The sequence below is a fragment of the Panthera uncia genome (assembly GCF_023721935.1).
Source record: "Panthera uncia isolate 11264 chromosome C1 unlocalized genomic scaffold, Puncia_PCG_1.0 HiC_scaffold_4, whole genome shotgun sequence".
NCBI lineage: Eukaryota > Metazoa > Chordata > Mammalia > Carnivora > Felidae > Panthera > Panthera uncia.
Window position 1 is genome coordinate 53031311 of NW_026057585.1, and position 26522 is coordinate 53057832.

General features: G+C 39.9%; 1 protein-coding gene across 1 annotated transcript in view; it reads right to left on the reverse strand.

Annotated features, from left to right (window-relative positions):
• Nucleotides 1-26522, reverse strand: part of ROR1 (receptor tyrosine kinase like orphan receptor 1) — a 398760-nt gene that overhangs the window by 113459 nt on the left and 258779 nt on the right. The window contains exons 3-4 of the mRNA XM_049617051.1: nucleotides 14466-14753; nucleotides 13731-13761 (exon numbers count right to left, since the gene is read on the reverse strand). Coding sequence (XP_049473008.1) covers nucleotides 13731-13761; nucleotides 14466-14753 — 319 coding nt within the window. The remainder of the gene's footprint in view (nucleotides 1-13730; nucleotides 13762-14465; nucleotides 14754-26522) is intronic.

A 26522-nucleotide genomic window follows, 5' to 3' on the forward strand; every position in this document is an offset into this window, starting at 1 on the left:
CTTTTTTATTTATTTATTTATTTATTTATTTTTAATTTTTTTTTTTTACATTTTATTTATTTTTGATACAGACAGAGCACAAGTGGGGGAGGGGCAGAGAGAGACGGAGACACAGAATCCGAAGCAGGCTCCAGGCTCTGAGCTGTCAGCACAGAGCCCGACGCGGGGCTCAAACCGACGAACCGCGAGATCATGACCTGAGCCGAAGTCGGATGCTTAATCAACTGAGCCACCCAGGCACCCCCCAAAAATTCCTTTTTAAAAAAAATGTTTATTTACTTACTTATTTTGAGATGGAGAGAGAGAACCCAAGCAGGCTCTGCACTGTCAGCTCAGAACCCAAAGTGGGGCTCCATCTCACAAACCATGACCTGAGCCAAAATCAAGAGTTGGATGCTTAACTGAGCCACCCAGGCACTCCTACCACTTAACAAATTCTGTCTTTAGAGTTCCAAGAAGCAAATTTCTACAAGTTTTCTGTCTTTGTTTTTAGCCCCCAGGAGTTCATAAATATTGAGGTCTAGACTCTGAGCACCCCTCTACACAATTAAAAAGAACTTGTAATGATAAGATAGAGCACAGGGATAATCATTTATCAATTTTTCCATATTTCTGGACAGGAAAGTAAAACACCAGGCTATCTTGTCAAAACTATTGGACGCTGTAAGATCAAAAAACATGAAAAAAAATGTCTGAAAATTATAAATAGTCATACGAATGTAAGGGATCTTATTCTTGTCCCTTTTTATAACCTCTCTTGGGAATTTCACCCTCTTCAAATTCACTTACGCAAAATGGCCATCATGTCTACCCCTTTAGTCCTGACCTCTGTCCTAGATCTCAGTTCCACAACCCAAATTGTCCACTGGATGGTCCTACCTGAAGACTAAGCAAGAACAGCAGTGTTGAATACGCTATTTTCAACTCACGGTATCCGTGTAGCTGGCCTCCACCCCAGCTGTCCAGTGGCATAGAAATCAATCTGGGGTATTGACACTAGTGCTGGACCTATTTGCCCTAAGATTCATTCCTAGCCCTTCCTCTATTCTGCTCAGGATCCATAAGAGAGGTGACTTCTGCAGGCTCAGTTCTCAGGCTTCCCATGTCAGGTAGCGTCGTGTAGAGTTCTCCTCATGGAAGGCACGGGCTGGTATTTTGGAAGTGGAGACAAAGAGAGAAAGGAAGTTGTTTCCCCTCACCTGCTTTCTGCCTAGGGTGATCAGTAGGAAGAGCTTCTCGTGGCTCCTGTGCCCACAAAATGGGCTTGCCATCATGCCAACCTCTACAGATGACCCTACTCTTGGCCTCTGGTAAAACCACTTCCTCTCTTTGTCCCTTGAGTCTAGGCAGAGCCGTGGCTTCTATCTGTTGCTGATCTTTTGAGTAGCATCATCAACTTTTAGCCTAGTCAAGATTATTCATAACATGTCATTTATTGTGTTTGTTGTACAATCTGGTCGTTTCTTTTAGAAAGTCCTATGAGTGTACAAATGAACCTGTATTCAGAAGTCACATACGCACATGTGTCCTTATTTTCCCATCAGGCTTTAGAGTCTGCCAGTCAGGCATCAATGTCATCAGATCAGTGCTTTCAAAACACCCATGTGAAGACATCAGAAGGCTGTCTCCATCACCACATCACAATGCCTCCTGCTGTGATCCCATTGCTTAACTTCAAACAGAGGTACTCAGCTCACAGACAGCTACTTCCCCTTTACCCAGGAGGGCAGATACCACACCAGTTCATAATTTTGTGCTGGTGAGTGGGACGGGGATGGGGGGGGGGTGGTCCCACATGAGAATTCTCTGTAAAATCTTTCTCATGGACTGATCCCACTATATAATGTCATGCTTAGAATGGGCAACATGCAAGCACAACAATAGATTAAAGAGGACTATTTACACCTCAGAGCAGAGAAAAAGAACCCAAGGGTAAATTGCATGAAATTCAGAACTTTAAGAGGTCTTAACTATAATAAAGGAATGAGCAAATTGAGTGACAATCTGTCATAAAGTTTAGAGTTAGAAGGACTCTTAGATGACATTGAACTCAAGCTCTTCAGTTTGCAAAGAAAAAAAACTGAGTCCCCCCCCAAAAGGTAAGCAGTATGTCCAGGGTCACTGGCTAGTGAATGACACAGAAAGGACTAGAACCCAGATAGGTACTTTTTCTCTAGACCCTAGTTTCTCAACATATGTGGACCAGCAGAACCAGCACCTACCAGGAAAGTGTTAGAAATGCAGAATGTCAGGCCTCACCCCAGACCTATACCTTTAGAATCTGCATTTTAACAACATCCCCATGTGATTTATATACACATTGTAATTTGATTCTGACTGGCAGGCCCTGGAGGCTGATGGGAAAATAGGGACCACTTGTTTACATGTGTGATTTGTGAATACAGGTTCACTACTGATTTGTACACTCAGAGCTTTCTAAGAGAAATGAATCACACTCTGATTCCTCTGGGGCTTTCTGTTCACCCACAGCCAGAGTTGAGGCAGAGATTTTTCTCCATTTCTTGAAAAGTACTTGCTCTGTAATTTACAGCAGGAGCTAATATTAAAACTCATAAACACAGGAAGGGGATGGGTAAATGATATAGAATGAGGACTTTTAGATTGGTTTTGCTCCCTGGTACTCACTTACATGATTTGAAAAAAGCTTCTAAAAACCAGAGACCTAGAACACAGAAGGCACTTGATGAAAATATGTTGAATCAGGGGCACCTGGGTGGCTCAGTTTGTTAAGCGTCCATCTCAGTTGGTTTCGGCTCAGGTCATGATCTCACAGTTTGTGGGTTTGTGGGTTCGAATCCCGTGTCAAGCCCCAAGCCCTGTTTGGGATTCTCTCTCTCAAAATAAATAAACAAACATTTAAAAAAATGAGTTGAGTAAATGAATAAAACCTTGTCATATGTAGAGAAAAAATTTCAGGACACAGACTCTCAGTGTCCAATTTAACACAATTTGCACAGCATCTGCTATGTGCTAGGTGCTGGGCGAGGTGTGGAGATGCATTCAGGACTAACGCCTAGACTGAGAAGGCTCATGGCCTGGTAGACACACTTTCAGAATGTGTGTTCCTAGAAAGCGAGGACTTATCTTTCCTCTTCTCTCTTTAAATGTGCCCTTGCACACAAAGATACACTTTGCCAATATTCACAAGTATCGTTTTAACTGGAAGCTTTCCACACCCCATTCATACAGTGGAAATTGTTGAGTGATGGGGGTGGATTGGGATATGAGAGTTTGGCTTCTCAACCTTCTGTACTTTTGGATCTATCCCCCACTGGGATTGGGAAATCCTTCTTATCTAATCTCTCCACATTCCCTCCATCTGCCCCTTCTCTGCAGAGCGCTGAGTCTCAGGCAGTTTGAGGAAGAGACGGAGGTCAGTTACTTCACTGAAGTGATGGCCCTCTGTGTCCTGGGCCAGCTGCTGAGTGACTTCCTGGTTTCCCCTCCACAAGGCACCTCTGTCCTTGGACTGCCCGAGTAGCTGCGTTGAAAGTTATCCTTGAGTTTATCTTGAGTTGAAAATTACATTATCGCTTCCTGGTCTGGGCCAGTGCCCTGTAACACTTCTTCACTATGGCTGAGACTTGGAAGCAGATAAGAGAAGGAAAGAATTCATCAAAAGCTGGTCACTTTGTCTTTCTGCAAAAAGGGACTTTAGCCAAAGGTCAATAAAAGAAAAAAGGAAATAAAGGCTTCGAGGTCTCTTGTTGGGGTTCACAGCAGGGAATGTTGTCTAGAAGGGCTCTGCCTAGAAAGAAGGCATAGCTTCTTAGCTCAAACAGCAATGATGGGTCAATTATACTTCAATTAAAAAAACAGTAACAATAAGGATGATGATGTCAGTCAATATATATTATTAAGCTCCTAATATGTGCCAGGCACAGTGCTAGCTACTACTTTACATGCATTATCTTATTATTTCATTTATTCTTTGCAACAGCCCTATGAGATAGATACCCTTTTTTTTTTATCATGCCTCCCTCTTTAAAAAATGTTTATTTATTTATTATGAGAGAGAGAGAGAGAGAGAGAGCAAGCACAGGAACAGAGGAATGGGAGAGGGGAGAGAATCCCAAGCAGGCTCCACGAGGTTAGCATAGAGCCCGACACTGGGATCAGTCTCATGGATCTGTGAGATCATGACCTGAGCTGAAATCGAGAGTCAGATGCTTAACTGACTGAGTCACCCAGGAGTCCCTATACCATGCCCCTTTTATAGGCTGATTCTGCAGGATGTCTCAAAGGATGAAAGGAAAGAAAGAAATACAACTTAAATTCATTGAACTTTATATACTAGGCCCCATATGTGAAACAGTAGAATCAGTCAGTCAATAAATATCTCATTCACTTGAGGAATACTAAACTGAATTCTACTAGGTGTCATGTGCTCCATATTCATTGCTCATTACTGCTAATGACTATATTATGAGATGGAAACTGTAATCACCATCTCATAGATGCACTGTTTTCCAGAGCAGCTGTACCACTGCACTTGCTGGTGCTGGGGAAGGCTCATTTTTTTGGCCCCAGCATACTGGGTAAGTAGCCTGAGGGCAAAGTGCAGTCTTCGTAGTTTCTACAGAAGATGGCTGAGAGCCTGGCACTTTATAGGTAATTAATAAATAATTGTTAAACTGAATCAATGCTTAGTGTTTGTTGGATTGGATCCGTTTGCCTGTCAAAAAGCTCAAGTTATATACCAGGAGAAGACCTAAAGCAACCATGAAAAATATAAAAAAATATGATATTGGTGTTCCTAAGGCCTCACTCAATTTAAGGAGCTTGTAATATTAAAATTGAAGAAATTAGATATGAACTAGGTCCAACTAAAGCCATTTAGTGTTTGTGGAACATTTTTGATAATATGGGGATCAAAACATCTTCCCTGGAGAGCTGTTCTGGAACAGAGATGTAATGTTTGCAAAGAATCCCAGGACATTGTCTTGTTTTGAGGAAAAGGGTCAACAAAGGGAGGCTGGCATGTGGAGCAGTGTCCTTGGGCCTCAGAGGCCTCCCAAGACAGCATCCACCCAGTACTGTCCTTAGACATGGATGAGAGACAAGCAGGCAATATGGAATGGTTTCTAAAAGCAATGAGAACACAGGCAAAAAGTTGTGAAAATCAACATTTTAAGAACTTTGAAAATTAGCCAAAGGCTTGCCACAAGGGGGAAAAGGCTAAGATTTGGTAAGAACAGTGTTTTGTGGGTTTTTAACTTGCTCTCTTCTCATCTCCCTCTCCTGAGTTCTGTGGTAACCTTGAAAACCAGCAGCTCCCACCACCACAGCAGCTGTGAAAACCAACAGCCTAACAGTCAGTGGAGGAGGCAGAGGGGGTTGGAATGCCTCAAAAGCCCATCTCCAGAGAACTGGCACTATTTGAGCAGTCTAGCAGCATGCTGAAAAAGTTCTATTTACAGGGCTTGTCTTTATTTGACTAGATTTAGAACCTCTCAGTAGGAAAAGCCCTAGCTTCAGGACATTTGTTGAAAAAGACTCATAGTTGCCTGGGGTAGCAACACAAGTTGGGAAAAACAAGAGCCTGGCCAAAAAACTCAAAAGCTCAAAGGGGAGATTTAAGGAGTAAGATGTTCCTAGGGGGCTCTGAAAATCTCTGACATATTTCTGGGGAGACAGAAGGATGTGTTTATGTGAGGGGCTTGTGCGTGCCCAGGAAAGCCTTACTGTCTCACCTCTGGCAGGAAATGGAAGCAAAGGCAGTGTTGAAAACTACTGGAGTGCTGAAGGCATGGCCTCAAACACACCCAGAGCCCCTCGGCAAAGGGTGGGAGAGTTACTGGTTTAAGAAAATCTCTGTCCTCCTTTGACAGTAAGCCAATTGAGCAAAGACTTCGGTAGCCACAGATGATAGGGAAGATAGACTAAATAGAATTATTCCAGGGAAGTCACTAAACAAACAATAGCAACAACAGCACACGCCAACATCAGAGGAAAGGTGATCTAATTTGAGTTGCCGTCTTACTTTAAATGTCCAGTTTTCACATAAAAGACCCCAAAAGCCAAAGTAATCTTGATAAAGAAAAACAAAACTGGAGGTGCCACAATTCTAGATTTCAAAATATACTACAAACAGTATGGTACCGGCACAAAAATAGACATACAGATCAATAGAACAGAACAGAGAGCCCAAAACTAAACCTACATTTACATGATCAATTCATCTATGACAAAGGAGGCAAGAATATATGATAGGGAAAAGACAGTCTCTTCAATGGTGCTGGAATGGTGCTGGAAAAATTGGACAGCTACATGTAAAAGAATGAAACTGGACCCTATCTTACACCATACATAAAAATAAACTCAAACCAGATTAAAGACCTAAATATGAGACCTGAAACCATAAAAATTCTAGAAGAGAACACAGGCAGGAATTTCTTTGACACTGGCTATAGCAACATTTTTCTAGACATGCCTCCTCAGGCAAGAGAAACAAAAGCAAAGATAAACTATTGGGACTACATCGAAATAAAACTTTTGCATAGTGAAGTCAACAAAATAAAAGACAACCTATGGAATGGGAGAAGATATATGCAAATGACATATCCTATTAGGGGTTAATATCCAAAATATATAAAGATCTTAGACAACACAAAAAGACCCCCACAAATAGTCTAGTTTTTAAAAATGGTGGGAGGTGACCTGGGTGGCTTAGTCAGCTAAGTGTCCAGTTCTTGATTTTGGCTCAGGTCATGATCTCACGGTCATGAGATGGAGCCTGGATTGGGCTCCACAATGACAGCACAGAGCCTGCTTGGGATTCTCTCTCTGTCCCTCCCCCGCTCACACTATCTCAAAATAAATAAATGAACATTTTTAAAAAATGGGAAGGAGGCCATTTTTCTAAAGAAGACAAACATGACCAAGGGACACATGGAAAGATGCTTAACATCACTTATCATCAGGGAAATGCAAATCAACACCACAAGGAGATATCACCTCACACCCGTTAAAATGGCTAAAATCAAAGAGACAAGAAATAACAAGTGTCGGTGAGGATGTGGAGAAAAAGGAACCCTTGTACACTGCTGATGAGAATATTAAGTTGGTGTAGCCACTGTAGAAAATGGTATAGAGGTTCTTCAAAAACTTAAAAATATAAGTACAACATGATCCAGTAATTCCACTACTGGATATTTACCCAAAGAAAACAAAAACACTAATTCTAAAAGATATATGCACCTCTATGTTTCCTGTAGCATTATTTACAATAGTCAAGATACAGAAGCAATCTAAGTGCTCACTGATAGACAAATGGATAAGGAAAAAGTGGTATATATATATGTGTGTGTGTGTATGTATATATATATGTGTGTATATATATATATATACAAAGATATATATGTATGCATATATTTTTTATGTGTGTGTGTCTCTCTCTCTGCCCCTCCTCCACTCATGCTGTCTCTCTCTCTCAAAAATAAATAAACATTAAAAAATAAAACAAATAAAAAAATCAATGTAACAGATCACATTGATATAATAAAGTTTTAAAAAAAGACATGATCATCTCAATAGACATAGAAAAAGCATCTGGCAAAATCAAACACACTCTCATAATAAAAAAAAATCACACAACTTGAGGCACCTGGGTGACTCAGTCAGTTAAGTGTCTGACTTTGGCTCAGGTCATGATCTCATAGATGTGGGTTCAAGCCCCACATCAGGCTCCGTGCTGACAGCTAGGAGCCTGGAGCCTGCTTCGGGTTCTGTGCCTTTCTCTCTGTATCTCCCCTGCTCGCATTTTGTCTGTCTGTATGTCTCTCTCTTTTAAAAATAAATAAACATTTAAAAAAAATTTTTTTTAAGAACACCACAAAATAAGAATAAAAGAATAAAGGAAATGTGGTTTATATATACAATGGAATACTACTTGGCAGTGAGAAAGAATGAAATCTGGCCATTTGTAGCAATGTGGATGGAACTGGAGGGTATTATGCTAAGTGAAATAAGTCAGGCAGAGAAAGACAGATACCATATGTTTTCACTCATATGTGGATCTTGAGAAACTTAACAGAAGACCATGGGGGAGGGAAAGGGGGAAAAAAAAGTTACAGAGAGGGAGGGAGGCAAACCATAAGAGACTCTTAAATACTGAGAACAAACTGAGGGTTGATGGGGGTCGGGGAAAGGGGAAAGTGGGTGATGGGCATTGAGGAGGGCACCTGTTGGGATGAGCACTGGGTGTTGTATGGAAACCAATTTGACAATAAATTATGTTTAATATAAAAAAAGAATAAAAGAAAATGTCCTCAATCTGATAAACACATTTACAAAAAACCCACAGTTAGCATCATAAAAGCTTTCCTCTTAGAATAAAGAAAAAGACCAGAATGTCCATTCTTGCCACTTCTATTTAACATTGCACTGAAGCTTCTAGCTACAGTAATTAGGCAGGAAAAATAAAAATGAAAATCATATAGATTGAAAAGGAAAAATTGAAACAATATCTATTTGCAGATGATATGATCTTGTACATAGAAAATCATAAGGAATCCACAAAAAAACTATTAGGGCAAATAAATGAGCTCGGTATGGGTGCAAAATACAAGATCAATTTACAAAAATCAGTTTTATCTCTATATAGTTGCAACCAAGAATCTGAAAGCGAAATTAAAAAAAAAAAACAAATTCCATTTCTAATAGCATGAGAAATAATAAAATATTTAGAATTCAACAGAAGAGGAGCAAGTCTTGAATATTGATATGTACAAAACATCAGTGAAAGAAATTTAACATATGGAAAGAGACTGAACTCATGGATTGGAAGATTTAATGTTGTTTAGATGGCAATACTACCCAAATTAATCTACAGATTCATTGCAATCCTTATCAAAACTCTAGCTGGCTTTTAGGCAGAAATTGACAGGCTAACTCTAAAATTCACATGAAAATGCAATAGGCCCCAGAATAGCTCCCCCAAAAAATCTTGAAAAAGGAGGTCAAGGATAATGTTGCGGAATGTGATGGTCAGATTTATGTGTCAAGTTGGCATAGAAAAGATGAAGTACTGATGTATGCTGTAACATGAATAAATCCCGAAAACATGCTAAGTGAGGGAAGCCAGACACAAAAGGACAAACAGTATATGACTCTACTTACATGAAATATCTAGAATAGGCAAACTCATAGAGACATAAAGTAGATTGGAGATTATCAGGGGATGAGAGGAGTTTCTTTATGAGATAATGAGAATGTTCTGAAACAAGATAGTGGTGAAGGTTATACAAACTCTGTGAATATACTAAAAACGCTAAGTTTTATACTATAAAATGGCTAATTTGATGGTATGTGAACTATATTTCAGTAAAACTGTTTTGTTTTTGTTTCTTTTTAAAGAAGGGCCCTTTCCCTGGACCTACTGAAAAATAAGTTTAATATACACATGGGGTCCTCTGCCTCTTGGGATCTGGCACTCAGGGCTGCCATAATGTAACCAAACCTTAAACATTCACCCCTGTGACTAACACTGTTCTGCCCCAGGGATCATTTCTCTACATCCCTTGCCCTAGGTTCTTAGAAAAGAAGGCAACCGTGATTGTATACTGTGAAAGTCTGTGTGTTGAGTCACTACCGATGGAGGAGATGGGCACTGCTTGGAGCACAGGAAGGACTGCAGTGGCAAAATTACTTCAGGAAGAGAAAAAGATTAATCAACATGTCAAATTCTTCCTCAGTGGATTCTTGCACAAGAAACTATCATTCTCAATATTACCAAGCATCCATTTTCCTATTTTTCTTTATATTCTGAAAGTTCTTACAAATTAGGATAATATTTGCAAGATTATAGTCTCATGGCTGGGAATAATTTCACAATATTAAGTGTTACGAGTAGAACTGTGTTCCCTCAAAATTCATATGTTGAAGTCCTAATCCCCAGGACCTTAAAATGTGACCTTATTTGGAAATAGGGTCTTTACAGGGGTAATTAAGTTAAAATGAGGTCATTAGAGTGGGTCACAAATGGTGTCATTATAAAAAGGGGAAACTTGGGGACACCTGGCTGGGTCAGTCAGTAGGGCATGTAACTCTTGACCTCAGGATTGTGAGTTCGAGCTCCACGTTGGGTATAGAGATTACTTAAAAATAAAATCTTTAAAAAAAGGTGGGGGGATTTGGAGACATGCGCACAGAGGGAGAATGCCATGTAAATATCATGGCAGAAATTGAGATGATGCATTGACAAGCCAAAGAATTATGGTAGGTCACCAGAAGAAGACAGAAATCTTTCTTCACAGCCTTCAGAACAAATTAACCTTGCCAACATCTTGATTTAGAACTTCTAAGCTCTAGAACTGTAAGACAATAAATTTCTGTTGTTTAAGCCAATTCAGTATTCTTTGTTACAGCAGCTGTAGAAAACTAACACATTAAACAATTTATATTGTTCTTAGATTTGTGCATATATAGGATAACATGAAGCATGGTGCTGATTTACAGATGAAATTACATATTGTACAATAATACGATATAATATTTTGTAATATCATGTGATTACTTATCATATGACACCATATGTAATATATATGATAATATATAACAACCTATACAATATATATAATAGGTTAATGATTACATTATATTATTATAATGTTTCATTACATATTGTGCAATATCATGTGATTCTTTATCATATGGTCCCATTACTATGTTTGAATATGCTATATAAAGTTCTTAGTTCATTTGCTATAATTCTTAGCAAATTGAACTATTGCTTTAGGAATTTAATTGATAATTACAGCTGCTACTGGCTCAGGGAGTACAATTTCTTCAAATTAAAATTAGTTTTAAAAAACTAAATATTACAATAACTGAAGAAAGTTTTTGTCTAACTTGGCATTGTTGTCAAAAGAATGCATGCTAAAATCTCGTGTAAAAGTCTGCGTAAAATGACAAAAGCAGTCATTTTGCTGAAATGAAGGCAATAAAAAAATAATGGAACTAATATATAACAATCTATGAATCATATATAATATCTCTGGCCACGAACAAAACACCCAGAGCAGCATAATAATGATTAACGTAGTCATTTTTGATAGTTCTTGGCTTGTAGTCATACACAAACCATAACTTTATAAGTATTTTTTGATTTTGTCATTATGAAGGTATATTTGTCAATGTGGGAGGACAGAACATATTTCATTTAACAGTTTGCTAGCTTGATTTATAACTTCTAAATATTTAGACGTGTGGTATGTGGGCCTCCACTTGTACTCATGCCCTGGGCCCTATAATTGTTAGGGGTGGGCCAGGACCCAGCAATGACAGAAGAAATAAAGCCTGGAGCTAAGAACAGAAGCCAAACTAACGTCTCGGGCTTGCTCCTACTACATAGTAAAATGCCATTCCATAAGCTTCGTGTGGAAATCTGATGCAGTCCCTAGAAGGAGTGACAAGTGTCTCACCACCTTTGCCTTCCTAGACCATTATCTCAAGGACCCTCCAAGTCCTCCATTGGAGATTGTGTAGCTTTGTGGTCTCAAATGGCACTTGGCTCTCACCAGGATTCATTCACCCAAAACATTTCACTATGTTGCGGACTTGTATTGTACTTTGCAGTCACTCTGCTGCACCACCTTCAAGTAAACAGAGCAATGTTTCAGCTACATTTCACTCCTACCTTGGAAAAAGTATTGTGCAGTTTGACAAAAGACTTTCAGAGCAACCCTCAAAGCTGTGACAGTCACCATGGCTATCATTTTGTTACATTCTACCTGACCTCTTGTAGTGAGATCTGCCTGCTTGTTGGGGGCTATGAGGATAGGGAAGGAAGCTAGCATTCTATCTCGGTTACAGAAGAACTCTTAGAAATAGGGTTCAGTGGTGGCAGCAGTGAAAAGAGAAAAAAAGTAGGATATGTCACCAGTTTCTAACAGAAAGAGAAAAAAGTCCATCAAAACGCCAACTGGCAATGTCAAAACAAGTATGTAGACTGTCCTGCAAAAGGCCCCATGGGATTTCCAACTTCGATTGTATTTTACTGTAGCTCCCTCCAAGCTAACATGGCAACTGTACATTTCATGCTCCTGCTACTAATCTGATGGATAATCAGACAGCTAACATGAAACAGGGGGGCCTGACATCAAAGGATACTTTTAGCTGTGGCTGAGCATCGTTAAGGACATCAATATCTTCTCCATAGATATCAGCTCGTGAAAGCGGTACACTATCTTTGTATAAAATTGAAAACCATGAGAGACTCAGACTGGGCTCATCAGAAAGATGATAACAAAGGCAGAATGAAAACTTCAAGAAGTAAGGACATATACATGTTTAAAAATAATTTTGATAATAAAAAAGTAATTCTCTGATGCAAATACAACAGGTAGGACGTCAATTGCTCAGTGCTTCATAGTAAAGGCAGATTAGTGAACTGCATTCATCAAACTTGGATGCAGATTATCTGCCACATTTGAAGCACAGATTAATAGGAACAAATAAGGCACCAGGGTGGGAAGCATTTTTACAGCAAGTAACAAAAGTTTTAATCTCAGTTGAAATAAGACTTCAAAAGGATTCCACATATCAACCAATAGTGAGATTTAAAAAAAAAAAAAAAAGATAAACTTCGAGAATGCAAAGCAGAGCAACCAAAACTTCAGACCTGTTTTAAGATCAATCAATATTTTCTACCTAGACGAGTAGAATGCAATTAGCACTTGGGTGATTTTAAAGGCTCTTTTACAGTTGCCTTTAATTGGCTGATGAAATAACAGAACAGTGGTGGCTGAGGGCCAATGTTTATTTTTACCCATTACCTGTTTTATTAATGGGATTGTGGGCCACTGGGCCTCCAGGCACACACAAATATATTAAAATATCCCACACTGTAATTAAGTGGCACAGAGGGGATTAGAGCAAATTAAGTGGCTGTTATATTTGCTGTGGGTGTAGTCTAGGTCAGACATTCTGATGCTCTCGTGGTAGAGCCCCAATAAATTTTACTTCGGAAGTGTATCTTCGGAAGAAGATATTTTCTTGCAGAGCAAGGGTTTTTAATAAATGGCTCTCTCCACCTAAATAAAAATATAAAGAAAAATGCCCCAAGTGGATGCTCCTACAGTGAAAGAATAGAACACCATAGCCAGGGGAAAGAGCAAGCACATCAAGAATAGCATCAGTTTAAGAAGTGAGATCTTTAGATTCCAGTAACAAAGGACCCAAAATGAATCGAACTTGTGTGTAACTCTCAAACCCGGCACAGGGCTTTCTTCCCCTATGTGAGTCAGAACTTCTGTCTCTGGGTTCTTTTAAGGCAATAAAAATAAGGTGATCACCCAACTGTTGGCCTGTTGGATAACTAGAGCATCAGGAATGCAACACTCTCAGATACACAGAAGAGAGCCTTTCAGGCTAAAAACCTAAGCCAGCACGGTATTGTTTTTTGTTTGATGTGACCAAATCCACTGTGGCAACTAAATTTTAGATTAATTTTAAAGTAGAAAATGTAAGCAGATATTTGCTTTCATCAACATGTTCACAACCAACATGACCACACTTGAGGTTACTGCCGGTGCTGGTCTCTTGTGAATCTTCATATCAGAGAAAAAGCAAAATGGAATGAGGGTAGGGCAAAATGGAATGAAATCTGGAACAGTGTTTTGGCCCAAGAAGAGGACAACTTTGCCTTTGCCCTAAAAACCTTTGGAGAAACACTTCGAAGTGACAAGAAGGGAGATAAATGTACTTACGAGGATCCCGGACTTGCAGTGGGAGGGGGGCCTGGAGAAAGGAAAGGAAAGCAAAAAAAAAAAAAAAAAAAAAAAAAAACAAAAACAAAACAAAAAAAAAAACAGTCAGTCTAGGTTATTGGAGGGTAAGTGTGGGTACAGTCAAACCATTCCAGATTGAAGTTCTCAACCACCCTGAGGTGATATTTATTTTTCTGGGATTTATTATTTTGCTTCAGTTCCCCACAACCACTCGAAGAAAAAAAAACATACCAGTGAGAACCTGTCTATACCCCACACAGTTCAGGGCCTGGAAAATGCTAAGACAAGTGTTAACAAATGAGTCACTAGAGTAGGCATCCTCACGCTGCATAGGGAGTCTGCAGGGGGAGGCTGAGTGGTTATAGGATCACACGGATTGGGACAGCAGGAGTCTTTGATGGCATCTTGACAGAGAAAGGGCATACATGTGTCGAACTTCCCATCTTCTCTCCCACTGGCATGGTGGTTTAGAGCAGGGCTCTGGGATCAGACAGATCGGGACTCCACTCCTGCTCTACTATTTACCAGCTGGGCAACCACGCACATGCTACTTAACTACTGGGTCTTGGCCTACTTACTTGTAAAATGGATGCATCTGTACCAGCTTTCGGGTTGCCAGGCACATAGGACATTCTCAGTGTGTTCCCGTTCCCTCCCTCCTCACCCTCTGGGAGAATGATGGCCAAAGGCCATCCCCAGCAGGAGGTGGCTTACCAAACTTGACGAACAAGACTCCCGTGGTAGAAACCACCTTCTTGCCATTTGTTGCCACGCACTGGAAGTAGCCTGTATCTGTGGTGTCAAGATTTCTAATCCTCAGTCTAGAGCCATAGTTGGTTGCCCGAAATGAGATCCTCCGGGGCTCCTGGACCACAGGTGCATCATTTTTGAACCAGCGGATGGTAGGAGGTGGATTGCCAGAGACTTTGCAGTGCAGTTCAGCTGTCTGCCCCAGGGACGTGGTGATGTTATTCATCGGTTCATCAAGGGTCAGGTAAGAATCTGTGAGCACAGGGTGAAGGAGGCAGATGAGAGGGGCAGACAGCTAACGAGCATCTCCAGGCAACCCCAATCCACTCCAATGTGCCCCAGCACCAGAGAGAAACTGAACAGGAGAGGCATAGTGGAGACAGACAAGGCATGAAATTTTACATTTACTGAGACCCCACGACTGCTAAACAATCATCCACGGAGTCTGCTGCTTACAAGGAAATGTGATACTAACCATCGCTTAAAACCCAAAGTTTTCAAATGATTATATAGTAACTCATGGATAAGTAAATGTACTTTCTAAGCCAAGACAGAATGAGATTTTGTGTTTCAAAGTATAGAAATATACATGTGCCTTGTTACAGACTCAAACAGTACAGTGAAGAAGAAAAAGCAGCAAAATTCACCTCTAATTTCTCTGCTCCCAAATAACATCATTCTTAACATTCTGGCAAAGATTCTTTCAGTTTATCTACTTTTGATAAGAAAGCATGAAAAACTGGAAAAGCAGGAACACATATTTACATCCACAGGACACAAGATCAAGAAGGATGCTGAATCTTCTTGCCAGTGATGATATAAGCGTTACAAAGGCCAGCCAGGTCACTGGCAGACGAAGTAATGAGGCAATGAGTATTTCCATAATGTTACTCATATCAACCATTAACATGTTACAATATACAATACTATAGATTCAACTTCTAATTGAGACATAATTTACATTTTAGGAAATGTACCAATCTAAACGTATACATTTCCATAAGTATTGACAAATGCATATATCCATGTAACCAATACCCTTACCAAGAGAGAGAGAGAGCATCATGAACATCCCAGAAAGTACCTCTAGGATCCTTTGTAGTCAATCCTTGCTTCCACCTGCACCCTTGCCTCCATTCTAGGCAACTGCAGCTCTGATTTCTATCATCATAATTTTGTGTGTTCTACAATTTCATACAAATAGAATCATACTGTACGTACACTTTGTGTTTGGCTTCTTAGAGATTTATTACATGAAACATTTTAAAAATGAAATAAATTTTATTTAAGCATATTCCTCAATACTACATTTTAAACCTCACATTGATATTACTTGCAGAATCCAGTTGCAGAGAAAATAATTTGTTACTTAAAAATTAAGTTCAATATATATATTTTTTTAATTGGTCGCTTATTCATATATAAGGACTTTTCTTTGGCTTCGTTTTCCCAGACCAGCCATTCTTGGGTAGGTCTCCCCTGCCATACCCTCGCATTGTCCCCTGTAATTCCCTGAACCCCAACCTGGGATGGCTTATTAAACAGCTGTCCTCTCTGCAGGACTATAAACCCACAAGGGCAAGCATCTAGAATGTTCTTTTTTAATGTTTTTAAATTTATTTTTAGAGGAGAGAGAGAGAGAGAGACAGAGCATGGGTGGGGGAGGAACAGAGAGAGAGGGAGACACAGAATTCAAAGCAGGCTCCAGGTTCTATGCTGTTAGCACAGAGCCCGATGCGGGGCTCAAACTCACAAACAGCGAGATCATGACCTGAGCTGAAGTCTGCCACTCAACCAACTGAGCCACCCAGGTGCCCCTAGAATGTTTTGGTCATCACTACATCTTCAGTGTATCCTACTGTCTAGCAGCATTGTCCAATAGAACTCTTTGTAATGATGGAAATGTTCTATAATCTACATTGTCTAAATGGTAGCTGCTAGCTACAGGTGAGCTACTGAGTACATGATATGTAACTAAAGCTACTGAGGAACTGCATTTTTCAATTAAATTTGAACAGCCACACGTGACTAGTAGCTACTGTATGGTACAGCACAGGCAGAGCATAGATTTGTTGAATTTAATGGAACTCTGTTGAAAAATAACCTTTTTTTGGAGATATCTAAGGTGTTAATTTAAGTACCCAAATTCCTATAAAAATGCTTTCATAAATGTCCAAAATAAATGACTCGTTGTTTACCTTAATTTTCCACAAAAAGATTGGGGAGAAATGTCAAAGTCTAGGCAGCCGCACAGAAGGACGTCACACATGTGAATGACATTTATCATATGTGAGTGGTAGAAAACAGATTAAGTATGACTATCACTCACTGTGTTACTGTAATGACACTTTTCATCCCACTTAAACCACTGAATAATTATGCTTCATAACAGAATCACAAGCCCATAAATTAGTTTGCTAATGCCTTGCTTCTTTATATTCTGATCTTTATCTCTGATATTGTTCCTATAATCTATATACATATATACTCAATCTGTGAATGTGTTTGCTGATAGATATACGCACATGTGTTCCTAAGGTGTTTGAGCTACGACCAGACTAGACAGATTAATTAACAGGTGACTTTATGGTGCTGTCATCATGGCTTCACAGACCCATCTCCTACCTAGAGAATAGCTAACTTTGTAGCCTCTGTAGAAAAGAAACATAGAGATAGCAATGCCAATATAAACATAGTGACTAATCCTCCATTGGGCAGGTTCTGAAATTCTATTGATTGGGTTTGAATTCTGGGTCTGCCCCCAGTTATCTGAGTGAACTTAGGCAAGCTACTTAACCTCTGAGTACTTCAGAGGCAACTGAAAAAAATAGGAATAATAAATCAGGCAAAATTGTTAGAGCATTAAAATTAAATTGGGTAACACATGGGATGCACTTAAACTAGTGCGGGGCAAAAAAGTAAGTACTCAAAATGTTAATCACTGTCATTGTGATTCTTCTTATAATAACAATTTTTGTATTATACTTTTCAGGTTACTCAATCTCATGTTCTCCTCTAACAATCTGGTAAAGTAGGAAAGAAGCATTAATTATCATGATGGGGAAATCTCAGAGATGCACTGACTGGCCCCATGGTTTTCAGAGAGCTGCACATTGTCCCCAGAGCCTCCAGCACTAATGGCCTTTAATTCTTAGGCTCAGCCAAGCACTTAAAGTTCAATTGAGCCAGCTGGCCAATATAGTAGTGAGAACAGATAGACTATTTAGAATCCTATAGTATGCCAGGGGGTTTACCTCAGTATTCACCTGCTCAATAGCCCCACATGGGAGGAATTGTTGTCATTGCTTTACAATGAGGAGACCTAGGACCAGAGAGGTTAAGTGACTTGCTCAAGGTCACATGGCTGAACTGAGGTCTAATCCAGACCTCTCTGACTTCCATTCCACCAGACAGCTTTGGCAGCTCGAGCCCCACTGGGGGGTGGGGACAGATTTCAAACTTCGGCCCTAAAATAGAGCAAGCTGGGGACACACATACACACCCACATGCCCTTAAGTCCTGCCAGGGTTGTCTAGTTAATGGGTCTAAGCTTCAGCCATTGTTCTGGTTTCCCTCCAGAGGCCAGGTAACTCACCTGACCTGATATCAGTTTCCCCTGCCTATTCCCTGGCAAGCCCTTCTCCCTGAGGGCCTGTTTTCTGTCCTTTAATAGGATGGGTCCAGCCTTGAGCTGGAGGGGTCTCCAGAGTGATGAGAGGTGTCATCACCTAGGTACCTCCACAGCCTGGCTCTCCCCTCCCAGATTTCTACCTTCTTTCAATATTGAAGCTACCCAACACCAAGCCACACTCCCCAGAGGCCAGGGTAATAGCTGCTGGGTTCATGCCTCAAGGGTTAACATTACCTGCTGAGTTTTAGTCAAAAACCAAAGTCACTTCTCTTTCATTTTCCCAGACAAGTGGTTGCAGCCAAAGCCCAGCAAGCTTTATGGCCAAGCCCACATATCATATAAAAAGGTGAGCTGCCACTTTAAACTATGTCTTTGGCTCTAAACTGCAATTACTTTACATGATACCAGAAGCACAGGCACACAGAGTTTTAAGTTTTTTCTTCTAAAAACATAAATTAGGCAAGAACCAGAGAGTTCCATAAAGGAAGATAGTCTTTCAAGTACCCTGTGAAGGTGTACTTAAATGTATTGAAAACAAATTAGTGAGGGCTGATCTAAGGCACAAAATCAACCTTCACAGACTCTGGAGCCAGAATGCCTGAATTCATGTCCTGGTTCTGCCACTTATCGGCTGTGTGACCTTGGGCAAATTACTTAACCTCTCTGTGTCTCAGTTTTGTCATCTGTGAAGTTAGTATACTAGTATCTTCCTAATAGGGCTATTTCAAGGATTAAATGAATTAATACATAGCAAGTGCTTTGACAGGTCTGGCCCCAAGCAGCATGTGAGTTTCTGGTATTTTATTAGCTATATTTTTCTTTTCTTTTTCTTACAAATATCTTATTCATAAAAGTAGGGGGTGATCATTCATCCAACTGATGGGTGCCTGGCCAAGTCTGGCAGATTTACAGCAAAGGACACATGAGGGGTGAAGTCACCTGCCTGAGATCACATAACTAATAACTAATAGGGAAGAGTGGTTAATTTGTCCATGAAGTTCTATACAAAATCTACCTAAAAATACAAAGGAGGATTACAGGGCATCTTGAAATCAGTGTAGTAGCTGGCCCAAGGGGTATATGTCCAGAGAGAACAAAGGAAGCGTAAACAAATCTTTGTGTTTACGGAACAAAGGAGACTTGCCACAAATGCAGGGAATTTGGTTTTAACTTTTCACTGATAAAGAATAATGTTCAAATTTGTTTGCCATCTGTAGCTGCTCACTTAGAACAAGCAAATGGTCTGGTCCTCAGTTTGGCAAAGACTAGAAGCATCAGAACAACATTTGGCCTAAACAACATGAAAGCATTCTGTGACTGGAATAAGATAAAATAAAATAAAAACGCATGTCTGTATCATTACTATCAGTCTTGTTGTTAACAAGCCCCTGGCTACGATCCATTCTCTTTCCAGAACCAGCTGGATCCTTCTGTAGCAGCCTCATGGACCACACTCGGGGATCCACTCTCTTCTCTACTCCCAAAGTTTGGTGTGGCCACTGCAGGCTCTGACCTCTGACAATGTGTGCTTGAGCCACGTCATTCTTCTTTCCCTTCTTCCCCAGGCCACAAATGTTGGCAGACTGGCCAGTAGCAGGTGGGGTATAATCTGGCTTGAGAGAGAAAAATATTCCAATTCTGCTGACTCTACCCTCTAGTTTTGTGTTACTGTGTCTCCCAGTGGTGGTACTGGTAGTAATGATGATAATGATAAAAACATCAACAATGATGGTACAATAGTGATAGTGATACTAGTTAAGACCGAAAGGGTATTTACTATTATGGCATGTGTTGTTACAAACTATTGTTGTTATTCTCATCTCACACATCAGAAATTTAAGGCACAGAGAGGGTAAGAAAGTTGTTCAAGACCCCACGGACAGTAAGTACAAGTAAATCAAATTATTGATTCAATGCAATTATGATCAAAATCCCAGCAAGACATTTTATGGATACGGACAAACTGGTTCTAAAGTTTATATGGAAAGGCAAAAGATCCAGAATAGCCAAAACAGTATTTAGGGAGATGATCAAAGTTGGAGGACTGACATACCCAAGTTCAAATCTTGATATAAAACTACAGTAATCAAGATAGTGTGAAAGAATGGACAAATAGATCAATGAAATAGGGCAGAGAGCCCAGAAATAGACACACATAAATACAGTCAACTGATCTTTGACGAAAAGCAAAGGCAATAGAAAGGAACAAAGGGAATCTTTTCAACAAACACTGCTAGAACAACTGTACATCCACAGGCAAAAAAAAAAAAAAAAAAAAAAAGTAAGAATCTAGACACAGATCTTACACCTTTCACAAAAATTAACTCAAAATGGATCACAAACCCAAATGTGAAATGCAAAATTATAAAACTCCTGGCAGATAACTTAGGAGAAAATCTAGATGATCTTGAATACCAAAATGACTTTTTAGATACTACCCAGAAGATATGATCCATGAAAGGAGTAATTGATAAGCTGGACTTCATTAAAGGTAAAAAACTTGTGCTCTGCAGAAGACAATGTCAAGAGAATGAGAAGAAAAGCCACAATATAGGAGGAAATATTTGCAAAAGAAACATCTGATAAAGGAATGTTGCCCAAAATATACAAAGAACTTAAAAAAAATTTTAATGTTTATTTTTGAGAGAGAGAGAGAGAGCAGGAGGAGGGGAGAGGCCAAGAGAAAGGGAGACACCAAATCCAAAGCAGGCTCTAGGCTCTGAGCTGCCAATACAGAGTCCGACACAGGGCTTGGACTCACGAACTGTGATATCATGACCTGAGCTGAAGTCAGACGCTTAACTGACTGAGCCATCCAGAAGCCCCAATAATTCTTAAAACTCAATGAGAAAGCAAAAACCTGATTAAAAAACAGTCTAAGACTTTAACAGATACCTCATCAAAGATACAAAAATGGCAAGCATGTGAAAAAATACTCCATATCAGATGTCATCAGGTAAATGCAAATTAAAACGAGATACCATTATATACCTATTAGAATGGCCAAAATACAGAACACTGACAATACCAAATGTTGGTGAAGATGTGAAGTAACAGGAACTCTCATTCATTGCTGGTGGGAATGCAAAATGTTATAGCTACTCTGGAGGACAGTTTGGCAGTTTCTTACAAAACTAAACATATTATTACCATATGATCTATCAATCTTGCTCCTTGGTATTTACCCCAAGGTGATGAAGCCTTAATATTCACACAAAACCCTTCATACAGATGTTTGTAGATTTATTCACAACTGCCAAAACCTTGAAGAAAACCTTCAGTGGGTAAATGGATAAACTGTAGTACATCTAAGACAATGGAATATTATTTAGCACTAAAAGAAAATGAACTATCAAGCCATGAAAAGACATGAAGGACACTTAAATGCATATTATTATTATTATTATTTTAATATAATTTATTATCAAATTGGTTCCCATACAACACCCAGTGCTCATCCCAACAAGTGTCCTCGTTAATGCCCATCACCCACTTGCCCCTCTCTCCTACCCCCCATCAACCTTCAGTTTGTTCTCTGTATCTAAGAGTCTCTTATGATTTGCCTCTCTCCCTCTCTGTAACCTTTTTTCCCCTCCCCCTCCCCCAAGGTCTTCTGTTAAGTTTCTCAAGATCCACATATGAGTAAAAACATATGGGGCGCCTGGGTGGCTCAGTCGGTTGAGCGTCCGACTTCAGCTCAGGTCACGATCTCACGGACCGTGAGTTCGAGCCCCGCGTCGGGCTCTGGGCTGATGGCTCAGAGCCTGGAGCCTGCTTCCAGTTCTGTGTCTCCCTCTCTCTCTGCCCCTCCCCCGTTCATGCTCTGTCTCTCTCTGTCTCAAAAATAAATAAACGTTAAAAAAAAAAAAAAACATATGGTATCTTTCTGTGACTGACTTATTTCACTTAAGTGCATATTATTAAGTGAAAAAAGTCAATCTGAAAAAGCTACATGTTGTACAATTTCAACTATATGACACTCTGGAAAAGGTAAAACCATAGAGATAGAAAAAGATCAGCAGTTGGCAGGGGATTGGTGGGGGGGCAGGCAGGGGATGAATGAATAAGCAGGACATAGAGGATTCTTAGGGCACTCTATAATGGGGGGGTACATGTCATTACAACCAATAGAATGTACAACACCAAGAGTGAACTGTAATATAAACTATAGGCTTTAGGTGGTTATGATGTGTTCACCAATTGTATGATGTTGTGGGAGGATGTTGATAATGGGGAAGGCTATGCATGAGTGGCAGCGGGGGGTATATACAAAATCTCTGTATCTTACTCTTAATTTTGCTGTGAACCTAAAAACTGCTCTAAAAAGAATAGTCTTTAAAAAAATTAGATGTTCTAATTTTTTGTTCTAGGAAACAAGTTCTCAAACCTTTGGTTTCAAGACCGTTAAATACTCTAAAATATTGAGGACCTCAAAGAGAAAATTTAAAAACATTTGTTTACTAATTTATTGAAATATTAAAAAATAAGCTCATTACTTATTAACATGAAAAATATATTTCAGTGAAAAATAACTATATTTTTTATACACACATAAATAGTGAGAAGGATGGCATTGTTTTCTATCGTTGTGAATCTATTTGGCTTAAGAGCAGACAACTGGATTATCCTCTTTTTGCATTCAATCTGTTGAGATAGGTTGTTTTGGTCAAAGTATATGAAGAAAATGTGGCTTTACACAGCTGGTAAGGGGAGGGGTGTTTTAATAGCCTTTTCAGATAATTTAGAATATTCTTCTGTGATGCTACACTGAAATTTAACAAGTGGTAGTTTCTTAAAGGTTAGTTGTGATGTGAATCTGATAGGGATCAGTGAACTTTTCATAACCTGTTACATTAAAATGGATTGGTTTATCTTGTACTTTAAAGATCTTTTATCCACATACAATTTTGTAACACATGAATTGCCCATTTAGAAAACATTGGTTCAATGAATTGCCAAGATGGGTAAACTGAATTAGGTAGATTTTCCAAATGTGAACACATTTAATTACATAGTAGAGAAAAATCATTTTTGTTAATATCACTACCAATCTCATCAATAAAGACTGGAAAGTTGTCAAGCTCATGGTGGTGGCTAGGAGTTTTCCAAAATTTTAATTTTTGCTTAGAAGCTCAAATTTTATTATTGGCTAATACTATCTCCTATTTACTTGAAGTGGCAGGCTTATTTTGTTCATTTTCAAGAATACTCAAAAATAACTAACCATAGTTTGACTGTCAATCTTTTAGTTTTTTGGTATAGTTGACAAGCAATGTTCTATTAGTTTCAGGTGTACAACATAGTGATTCAACTTCTCTATATGTTATACTATGCTCACAAGTCAGCTACCATCTATTACCATACAACACTATTACAATACCATTGACTATATTCCCTATGCTGTACCTTTTATTCCTGTGACTTACTCATTTCATAAGTGGAAGGCTGTATCTCCCTCTCCCCTTCACATGTTTTGCACCCCACCCCCCGCAACCATCAGTCCGTTCTCTGTATTTATAAGTCTGATTCTGCTTTCTGTTTCTTTGTTTATTCATTTGTTTTATCAGATCCCACATATGAATGAAATCATATGGCATTTGTCTTTCTCAGGCTGTCATTTTTTTTTAAGTAAAAAAGTGGGCAGTTCAGTTCACAACTCAACTGCTTTTCTTTGTGACAGCCATAGTATTTCAGCAGTCAGCACATCTGGGTACCCATTTTGCCATATGGAATATTAAAGATAGGTACTCATGGGTCAAGATTTAATTAAGTTAATCATTAGTACTGCTTCATCAAAGATGTTCTTTCTAAAATTTTTTAATGTTTATTAATTTTTTTAATGTTTATTTATTTTTGAGACAGAGAGAGACAGAGCATGAACAGGGGAGGGTCAGAGAGAGGGAGACACAGAATCCGAAACAGGCTCCAGGCTCTGAGCTGTCAGCACAGAGCCTGACGCGGGGCTCGAACTCACGGACCGTGAGATCATGACCTGAGCCGAAGTTGGCCGCCCAACCGACTGAGCCACCCAGGCGCCCGGATGTTTATTAATTTTTGAGAGAGAGTGAGAGAGAGGATGAGTGAGGGGACGGGCAGAGAGAGAAGGAGACACAGGATCTGAAGCAGGCTCCAGGCTCTGAGCTGTCAGCACAGAGCCTGATGTGCGGCTCAAACTCACGAACCATGAGATCATGACATGAGCTGAAGTCAGACGCTCAACCAACTGAGTCACCTAGGCACCTGACCCACTGCACCTGAGCCACTCAGACACCCCTTCATCAAAGACATTCTTTTTTTTTTTAATTTTAACTCACGAACCATGAGATCATGACCTGAGCTGAAGTCAGACGCTCAACCGAGTCACCTAGGCACCTCAGTCACTGCACCTCAGCCACTCAGACACCCCTTCATCAAAGACATTCTTTTTTTTTTTTAATTTTAATGTTTATTTATTTTTGAGAGAGAGACAGATTGAGGAGGGGAGGGGCAGAGAGAGAGGGAGACAAAGAATCTGAAGCAGGTTCCAGGCTCTGGACTGTCAGCACAGAGCCCGAAGCAGGGCTTGAACTCATGAACCATGAGATCATGACCTGAGCTGAGGTCTGACGCTTAACCAACTGAGCCATCCTGGAACCCCTGCCTAACCATTGCTTTTGTGTAATCAAGATGGGTAAACTGCAGTTCAGAGGACTTAAAGACTTATCCCAGACCTATCCCGGCCAACAAATGGCAAAGCCAGGAGCTGGACTCCAAGCGCAGTGCTCCTTCTGTCACGCTTGACAGCTGTTCTTCACTGCCCATCTGGGCCCTGGGTCGGTATGAAGCTCTCAGAACAAACTAGTTTAGCTTAGACCCTGTGCACTATAAGCCAGAGAGCTCTCTCTGTATGGCCTGGTTCCCATTTCTGAATAAGCAGCTTGGGGTTTGGGGGCAACTCTAAGTGATTATGGCACTGGCCACAAAGATCTGGGCAAAGACCTGAGCAAATTTTGGGACTCTAAATAAAAAAAAGGATTTGATATTTTTGTAACATAGGAAAATGAAATACTAGTATTCTTTTAGTGCCACCATGTCCTCCATTACCTGTAGAAAGTGATGATTATAGCTAATACTTTTGGAGCATTTACAAGGTGCCAGACAACCATTCTAAGTACACTGTACACATTAACTTCTTAATCTTGAAAACAATCCCATGAGTTAGACCCTATTATTACCCTCATTTTAGAGATAAGGAAATGAGACACAGAGAGGTTAAGTATTTGCCTGAAGTCACACAGCTAGAAAGTGACAGAGCCAGGACCCAGACCCAGACCTTTGGACACAAGAGACCATATATTAGCCAATGCACCATTCTCAATAAACCCAGACTGTGGTCTCTCATGGTCCCCCACTTCCCGTAACCAGGACTACAGAATATTCTTGCCCTTTTTATGAGTCCATCCAGCACGTGACAATACCCACCGGCACTGAGAACAACTAAATCACTACCAGTTACATATGACGTAACTAGAAGTCACCATTGAGAATGAGCTTTTTAAAATACAGTACAGGCATCGTTCACACTGATGCTTAATCAACCTAAAAAGTGAACTGTGAGAAAAAAGAAGTTAGTTTATGAGCTTTCTGGGAATTGAGACCCTATTTCCTCCTTTTTTCCTTTTTGTATTCCCCTTAGCACTCCATGTGTTATTGTGAACTTCGTAGGCATTTAATAAAGGCTGGTTGATTAAGTAAATGGAAGGCTCAAGTGTATTTCGGGCAAATGAGCTTTGGAGACACCCCATTTATTACTTACCCATTTGACAAGACGTCACATCCACAAATCCCTCCCAACATTTATTACTTAATTTTCAAAGTGCCCTCCCACTCTCCTCAGGGAGGGAGGTGGGGCCAAGAGTTATAGTCTCATTTTGACAGGTGAGGGAAACTGAGATATAAAGAGTTTAATGGTCTTTTGCCATGGCAACCCAGCCAGTCAGCCGGGGAGCCAGTCACAATTAGACTTAGGGCCTAGGTCTTGGTATCAAAGAGGCACATGCCAAAATCCTGGTCTCCTACAGGACCGATCCTTCTCAGAAGAGGGAGGAGGCTCCCCAACATGAAATAAAATGCTTAGCTAAACATAAAGGAAGGCTGCCAAACACAGTTAGGTCATCGCATTTGACTTTGAGAGAACATTCTGTTCACGCTATCAACCTGCATTCACTTTCAGCACACTTCACCATAAATACTTCTGACTCACTATCTCGGGAAATATTTTTTATCTTAATAAACTCAATGCACAACATAATCTAAATCGGCTTGCACATTCTTGAGTTGGAGCCACAAGCTGCATTTAATAAAAATCAGTGGAAATAGCAGGGGACTTCTGAATAACCGCAGTTTGTTAT